Source organism: Limulus polyphemus, unplaced genomic scaffold, assembly GCF_000517525.1.
Source record: "Limulus polyphemus unplaced genomic scaffold, Limulus_polyphemus-2.1.2 Scaffold7871, whole genome shotgun sequence".
In the NCBI taxonomy this organism is placed as follows: domain Eukaryota; kingdom Metazoa; phylum Arthropoda; class Merostomata; order Xiphosura; family Limulidae; genus Limulus; species Limulus polyphemus.
This window is the reverse complement of record NW_013673481.1, coordinates 4,991-13,790: the sequence shown is the minus strand read 5'-3', so window position 1 is coordinate 13,790 and position 8,800 is coordinate 4,991. Positions and strand designations below refer to the sequence as shown.

Below are 8,800 nucleotides of genomic sequence, written 5' to 3'. Positions count from 1 at the left end.
TGTAGGCTAGCATTCCAATGGGTTGCAAAGGGGTCTATCATTGGAAAGCCAAACTGAGAACAAATCCATTAAAAGACCACTTGATGGAACATCCATGCTGGTAGAAGAATCTGATGGGGTCGAGAAAGGTGATCTGCTATCAAAATCATAACCCCTGGTAATAGACAGGCAAAAAGATGGATTTTATTGGAATGAGCCGAAAAAGAAAATCCAAAGCCCGAAAACCAAGACCTCAAGAATGATAACTTCCCTGATGAGAAAAATATGAAACCACTGTGGAGTAGTCAGAATGAATAATGACCATCTTGTCGTGCAAGAGAATTAGACCTGGAATCATCAGAAGATTTACTGCAAGAAGTTTGAAAACATTGATATATGGGGTAGATTCGTAGTCAGTCCAAATGCTCTGGAATGATTACCCCAGAAGAAAGGCACCCCCATCCATGAAGATATGGATTTCAACACAAGCAGGTGGTATCCAGACCCTGATATTCATATTGTTCCTATCTAGCCACCACTTGAGATCTGCAAATTGTTCATGCACAGAAACTGTGTGATCCAAAGGATCAGTATGCATGAGCCACTGGCCACAAAATGACCACTGAAAGGATCTCATATGGGCCTGATCTAATAGTATGAGGGATTCTAGGAAAGTCCAAATCCCCAAAATAGAAAGAACCATCCATGCAGTGGGAGAAGGTGACATAAGCAAATACCCGACAAACCCTTTCCTAGCGTGAAGTCTGAGGGGAGAAGGTTGAGCTCAACTCAAAGTGCATTGAAAAACACCTCAAGATGGACCATGTATGGAGTTGGTGTAAGAATGGATTTTTCCAACATGATATGAAGTCCACCCTTCTGGCATTGGAAAAACAATATGTGGATGTAGTGTGGCAACATGACAGGTTGGTGCCAAAGGAAGTCAATCTTCCAAATATTGATGTGTGCACAGACCCAGAAAATGAAGATGCTGCTCAAAGGCCTGTACTACTCAGTAGAAAACATATGGTGCTGAAGCAAGTCCAAACAGGAGAGCTTGGAACTGCTACATCTGGTCCTTGTGCAAAAAAAATGTAGAAATCAATGACAAGATTCTGCTATGGGAATATGAAGGGAGGTGTCTATAACATCAAATTTGGTCATCAAAAGATTAGGTGTGAAGTGCCATTGAAGTTGAAGAAAAGATTCCATGGTGAAATGAGGAGGCTGTAGGAAGAGATTGATTCAAGACAGATTGATGATAAGAATCCAACCTCTAGTGTTCTTGGTCACCAGAAAAAGATGAGAATAGAATCCTGGATGAATGGGTAGATACCAATGCCACTGGCATCATCCTGACCTTCCGAAGATCCCCAAATATACAGACAGAATCGATTCTGTAAACCAATAGGACGAGGTGTTGAAGGTGGAGGTCGAGAGATGCAAATGATTGATCCTCCAGAATTACCTGTTAGAGTTGAAGAGAGGCAAGCAGCCAATGACAATAAAGAAAATTGCAAATGTGCCATATAAACTCCAGCAAACTAGTAAGGCCAAAAAAGTGGCGACTCCCAGAAATCACAAAGAGGAGTATCACAATACACTAGTAAGAGTGAAATGAATCTGCAAAAATGGAGATTTGGTAAAAGAGATAACATGTTCTAGCCCAGAACCCCATAAACTCAACATCAAATTCAACTGCCGAGTGTTCAAATATACTACAGCCAGACAATGATAAGCCAGGGCATGTTGTCCTGATAAACAAGGGGGGCAAAGCATAGCAATACTCTCTTGTAATTGCATTGCAAACATCCCAGCATACACGGCAATATCAGGGGAAGGAGGAAGAACTAAGTAATCCCCCCAAGATCTAACTGAGAACAAGGCAGGGTAAACTCAAAAACAAGGGGTGAATCCCTAAAGCTTCACAAACTCACGTAACTAACTGCAGAAAAGAGGCAGAAGGTGGCTGATCCGAAGAGCCTGCAGTAGAGAAGGAGCAGGAAACAGTGTCTAAATTCTCCCCAGTATATTCATGATGAAAAGCCAACTCTGAAACCCTAGGGAAAAATCCCCGGGCCACATGAATGACTCCAACTCATCCCAAATCAGGTCATGGACAGCCTCCACTAAGCTATAAGTAGGTAAAACAAATTAAACTGGTTGAACCAAACACACAAATACAAACAATAATACTGGGGCTAAATATATCCTAGCCTGGTGCTTAAACAAAATCTTCTCCTAACAACTGTAATAAAGAACAATCTGCTCTTTTTATTCATAGTAAATAATCCAATAGTAAATGTCAGAGAAAACTGCTGAAATATTTTAACAGACAGGAAAAGATAGAAGGGGTGTGGCTTCTGGGTTTGATTTGTATGGATATAAATAAAGCAAGAAGCTTGGAGGCCATAAATTTACATTATGGCTTAGTAACATATAGAGTATAATTGTGTAATCTGTAACACAATCAGAAGATCATATAGAGTAGAAAGAAAATCTAAAATGAAAAATTTGCAGTGAAGAAGTATCACATGGTACCAAAAAGTGAAGATTGAGAATTTAGTTAAATATTTCATTTTGAAATTAAAGAAATCAAACTTGTATAATACAATTTGAATTATAAACTACATTTTCATGTCAAGTTTGATATACATTGTTAATGAAGTAGTTTAGTTAATTTTGAATGTAATTCTCTAATAGCATTGTGTTATGTGCACTTTGACTCAACCATGCTCATACAGTTAAATTATTATACAACTTTGTCACTCATCGTTCAGCCCAACTGATGAATTTCACAACTGAATGAAAGATTCTTGGACAATGGCTTGTGGGAGACAAAGGATTAAGAGGTGTGTGTGTGTGTGTGCACACATGTGTTTGCAGGGGGGCTGCTATCAATGTGATTTATCACAAATTTTAGGACAATAGAGAACTGTACAATAATCCAACTGCTTACTTGCTTTTCCTTGATCACCTTGTCAGCTGTGTCTGCCAAAACGTAGCAGCTAGCAACTACATAACTGAAATGGACAACAGATACAGGCACAAGGGCACGGAACGATTCACCAACTTCATTTGCATAGCCTATTTATAAAAATTAATAAATAAATTTAAAAAATTAAACAGAATATAAATAACTGAATATAACAGGTTTAAGCTTATACATAATGACAAAGAAAACAATTTCAGACCAATGTCATTACAGTCAATGATTTAGAATATTGTCAGTTTTTATTTCTTTTCATAACTGTTTATAAATTCAGTTGTAAAACATTAATATTTTCTCTTTCTTAGAAATACTAATAACACAGGCCTGCAAATTTAAACTTCATAAAAGATTTGGTTTTAATAACATGTAAGGAATTTGTTGTTGTTTTTTTTGTTTTTGTTATTAAAAATCGGGAAGAAAAACTTACATAGATCAAATTATTATTTTGTTTACAACAATGAACATTTTTTTTTATTATTATATTTGTTATGCCTGGTTTCTAGTATGATCGATAAGACTCTCACATCACAATTGGTCTAAAGAAATCTATAGCCAGTGGTTGGCAACATTTTAAGCATAACAAAATGTGACCTGATTTCAAAGAAAATTATTCACTTATGTAAAAGTAAATTTGACATTTTGTGAAAAATCTGTACACAATAGAGAAAAATGGACATCATTTTCGGATTAAGCATACAGGAATTACCGTACAACATGTAAAACATTCAAGACAATAAAGCCATCACAGACTTGTGTAATCAAACAAATGTTAGTAACCAATCCCAGTGCCTTTAAGCTACCTTACCAAGAAGGCGAATTGGAGTGTCTCGAAAAATATCAGTTTCTTCTTCAGTTTTCACAGCATTTTTATGTTTATCAGATTTTGTTAGATGCGTTGGAGGGTCTGCCATTAAGCTGCTTCAGCTAGGAGATGGCACTTTATAAAAACAAGAATTTTAATAATTACATTTTCATTTAAAATCTAATAAAACATTTTAATGCTACAAGATCCAATACCTTACTAAAATGTATTTTGCAAGTCATGATCCACTAAAGTAAAAATAACCTTTTTGTAACAATAAACTTTTTTTGTTTCATTTCCAATCAGTAATACAGTACCACTTCAGTGGATCTAGGCTATCCCATTTTCTAATTTCAATATACACACACACACACACACACACAACTACACAGAGAAACTCATTACATTTTAAAGAAATTTGAATGAAAGTTATTTCCTAATGTTACAGAAACTTTCATTCACTAACTACTCTGTTAAAAACTAACACTGCTTCAAGTAGATTAGTGTTTTAATTTTTTTTTAAACGTGCCCTCTAGTCTTGCTGCTTAATGTATTTCAGGTATATTATAAGAATAATAAGACAAGAGTACACAAGTTTAAGATTTGGAAAAGACAGGTTAGGCTCCAATCAGTACAGTTTTATTTTTCTAACAGTAACAGGGTGACTGACTTATGAAACGTGTGGTCATTGGCATTATGTGGGGACCAGGGTTTAAAAGAATGTATGATTTCTTTAAAAATAGAAGGTTGGTTTAAATTCAGAGATCTTAGCCTGTACTCATATGACAACAGTTCCATCCCAGGTATCCTCCTTTGAACCCTTTCCAAAAATTTAATGTCATTCCCAAGGTAAGGTGCCCAAGACTCAACACAATACTTCAAACCTAACCTAGCCTAACCAATGACATATACAATGATACACTGTAATTTCAAAACTACCTTAAATCCTTTTATACAAAAAAAGTAAATTGTATGTATTTTTATATTTAATAGTAAACTAATATTAAACAAATGTCCAACACTTAGAAAAGAAATAGTTATAAATATATATGTTGACAAAAAACAAATTTATATTTGTTTTAACATAATAATTTCATATTATTTCCAAGGAGTAATAAGTAATCAATTTAAGACCGTAGATATCTTTTTCTAATATCACCCTACTCGAACCTACATACAGAAATCCCTTTTCTTATACCCAACCCTTATCTCCAAAATGAAAATAGTCATGAAATTTCCTCTTACACTGTGAATATTACAGTTACTAACAAACCTAAGATTGAAGGCAATCTATTCTACAGATCAACCACCCTATTAGGAAAGTAATACTGCCTAAACTGGGGTCATGTCTAAATTTTCCTAATCTTAAACTTCTAACAATCTTAAAAATCTAAATCTTATTGCATTGAGCCTTTCTCCTGTTTAGGGAAATAATGCCAACTGATTTCAATGTATCCTCATAATCTTTAAACTGAAACAACAACAGAAATAAGAAAATAACACTTTCAAGCAAATTAAATAAAAGTTTTATCACTTACAAAAAAACAGTAAATCTGTGCCTGGCCAGGACTTTATATAAATTTTTATAAACAATGCAACAGAAAGAATGTTATTAATTTAAATAAATAAAGGAATTAAGAGAAAAATGAAAAATAAAATACCTAATTCTGAAAAAAAAAAAAATCCAAATTAAGCCACTTCTCAAGATCAATAACTATCAAGCAATAATTAGTTCCAACCATATCTCATGAAGTAACTCATTTAAGATTAAAGATGGGCTTTTATGCTAGCTTTTTATGCTAGGTAAAGCTTGTGTCAATTTCATAATACCAACAATACTCAAGTGAAATTCAACATGCTCTAGCTAGAAGGAGAATTAGCACTTTAATATAACTAAAAATTTATAGTTGAACTAAATGATAGTAGGAATAATAAATTAGCAGTAGAAAACCATAACAAAAGTTGAATTAAATCTGTCCAAAACAAGATTCTTGAAAAACAAATAACCAGATAACATCAACTTCATTTATCTTCCCTAGTTTCTTTTTTCAATTCAAAATCAAATACTAAAAAGTAATTAATATTTTCTATTTTTATTAGAAAAGTATTTTTATTCAAAGACAAACCTGCGATGTTATTTGGTTACAATTTTTATATTAAATTTACGAAACAGGCCAACCTAAAAAATAACACATAAAACATCCCACTAAACACAACCTTTAAATCTAACAGTAACAGTCTAAGTGGTATAATTTCGAATCCGAGTCTGAACGTGTTTTCTTTTTAACACGATTAACACAATAACAGTATATAATAACACTAACTTTGCTAATTCAGGTGTTAGTGCCAAAATTATTTAACTTAATTTTGCGTTAATTATGAATTATTTTCACATTTTAAGAAACAATACTATATATTGAATAATATTTAATAATTGTTCATCATCACAGATATACTTCAAGTTCAACAGTTCAAGATTATGTTTTCACTTCACGATCATCGTAAAAATGAATTAATTTAAGAACATATGCAATCTTAATCTTACAATTCTCTTCTTTTTCGAGAACTTGCCGCACTAATAGTAATAGAACTGCAGAATGTACGAAAGTGATGAGGAAAATTTCATTTTGAACTTTATCTTTGAAGAGGTGCCCTTAACGCGCTCTATATTCTTTCACATAGACAATGAAATTATTCTCCCAGTAAGTAAACCACCTCTTTGGTCGTCAAAGGTAAATACACTTCCAATTTATAAAAGCCACTGTAGGGTCTCGAGGTCATATAATCTTCTTCGTTGTTTATTAGACACACGAAAGTCAATAACCAAACCATCAAGTAAAAAATATTCATCCGCGTATATAGTAATCTTATTAAATAAGATAAACTATATGCGGATGAACATTTTTCTCTTGGTGTTTAGGTTGTCCTTGGGGTAAGTTGACTGTAACCTTTTCTCTAATAATAGATGACTTGTATGGTTTATTTTAAAACAATGAAATAGAAAAAATCAAGTCAAATTATCCTCTTAAAGTTACCCATATGTATTCATTTGGAGCTTTATAAACGTTTATTATAAAAGGTTGTGATGTTTAATTATTTTGTAAATAACCATTACACTTTATGAATAACTTACTATTTCGATGACGAGGAACCCACTTTGAGACTAATAATGGTTGGAGACGGCTTGAATGGGTAATGAAGAAAAACTTTAACATAACAGCAAATGTACAACGTTTCGACATGGTTTTGTCATCATCAGGCAACAAAACCTTGTCGAAACGTTGTACATCTGCTGTTATGTTAAACTTATATTAAAGTTTTTCTTCATTACCCATTCAAGCCATCTCCAACCATTATTAACTTACTATTTGTTAGGCTGTAATGGCTGCCACAATCTTCATGTTGACTCATTTTTTACATTTTGGTTAACGAACACGATACGGTTATTAATATACATGTTTTGTGATGTTAAAATGTAAGGTTTAAGTGTAGTGATATGAGATTTGTAATATTTAATTATTTTGTAAATGTGTAGCGTTCAGATAGGTGTACTTCCAACAGGGCCCCCCAGTGGCACTGTGGACTTACAACGCTAGAAACCGGGTTTCGATACTCGTGGTGGGTAGAGCACAGAGAGCCCATTGTGTAGTTTGTGCATAATTACAAACAAACAAACAAACTTCCAACAGCAAAGTATCCACCACGCATTGCAGGTTCAGAAATGTTAGTTACATAGTATAACTTCGAACATGAATAACAAATCGAAGTAATCCTAAGTGTACAAACGAAACATGAATTTAAATCATACAATAAATAACGCAGGTCACTGGGGTCTATTACCATGTCGTACTGGCTTACTTTCCTATTCTGTAACGGGAAATTTTATAGCTGTGTTTCATATAGGCATATCATGCGTTTTCTACAATTTTGTTTCTTCTTTTAACACAGAAATTGTTCAAGTCGACCTTTAAGATTTACAGTCCAGAAAAGTGCTGTCAACTGTTTGCAGTGATACATCTAATAAATTTCTCCGACTTGTAATAACACTTCCTGGTGGGATTTAACTGAACTGTCGTTTAACCAAAATTCATGCACCACTATTAAAAGTTTTCGTTTTACCACTACCTCACACATCAACATGCTTGTAAAGCTACATGACCTGTAGAGACTTCAGGGACAGTCTGATGATGATCTCAGCTGGATCCCATAAGTCAGCAATGCATCTTCATCCATGGGCTCTGCAGAATCCAAACTAAGGCAGGCCCCTGGGGTCTTGTGGGTGGCAGGTTGGATTCCTGGTCACCAAGTTTTCGAAAAAGAAAGCTCTCTGAATAACTACTCTCTTCCCTGACATCATAGCTACATTTTCACGTAGATCAGAACCTAAACTGATTCATGTTGAGAATACATCAGGAAATTGATTTGTTAAATATTTTAATCTACTGATAAAAATATTCATGCATAACAAATAAACATTAGACAAAGTTTAAATTCATCATGATCAGACCTATTGTTGTAGAGTTTCTCATTTCACAGACAATTTCACCATTTGTGTTTTAGTACAGTAGAACCCCATTAATGCACGCCACAATATAACGCGAATTCGGATATAATGCTGTCAGTGTATGGCTCCCAATTTTCTATTGACAGTCTGTCTGCAGATAACGATTGACCAACCTATGAGCAGGTGTCTGATGAAGAGATTAATCATAATGTAATAATGCAAAAAGAAACAACACCAGAGCCAGAATTGACCAAGAAGACAACAATGATGTCTTACCAGTCTCACTTCCCAAGGCCACTGAAGCAATAGAACACCAGGAAACTAGTTACCTGATGATGACAAAACCTTGTCGAAAATTTGTACATTTGCTATTATGTTAAACTTATGTTAAAGTTTTTCTTCATTACCCATTCTAGCCATCTCCAAGCATTTACTAGTCTTCCATAATATTGCATATCTGCTTGTTTGTTAATTTCTGGTAGAAATTCTTTCCGAAGAACTTCAGTGATACAAGTCCTTTCTT

The 8,800-nt window shown here is 34.0% G+C and overlaps 1 protein-coding gene across 5 annotated transcripts in view; it reads right to left on the bottom strand.

Annotated features, from left to right (window-relative positions):
• Nucleotides 1-6,944, bottom strand: part of LOC106474929 (mitochondrial fission process protein 1-like) — an 18,590-nt gene extending 11,646 nt beyond the window's left edge. Inside the window, exons 1-4 of one of the 5 annotated variants that reach the window (XM_022403187.1) lie at nt 5,900-5,917; nt 5,435-5,440; nt 3,777-3,908; nt 2,939-3,066 (exon numbers count right to left, since the gene is read on the bottom strand). In XM_022403187.1, the coding sequence (XP_022258895.1) occupies nt 2,939-3,066; nt 3,777-3,882 (234 nt within the window). In that variant the 5' untranslated portion in view covers nt 3,883-3,908; nt 5,435-5,440; nt 5,900-5,917. The other 4 variants (XM_022403186.1, XM_022403184.1, XM_013935627.2 and 1 more) reach the window with 4 other exon arrangements.
• Between the last annotated feature and the right edge of the window lie 1,856 nt (nt 6,945-8,800).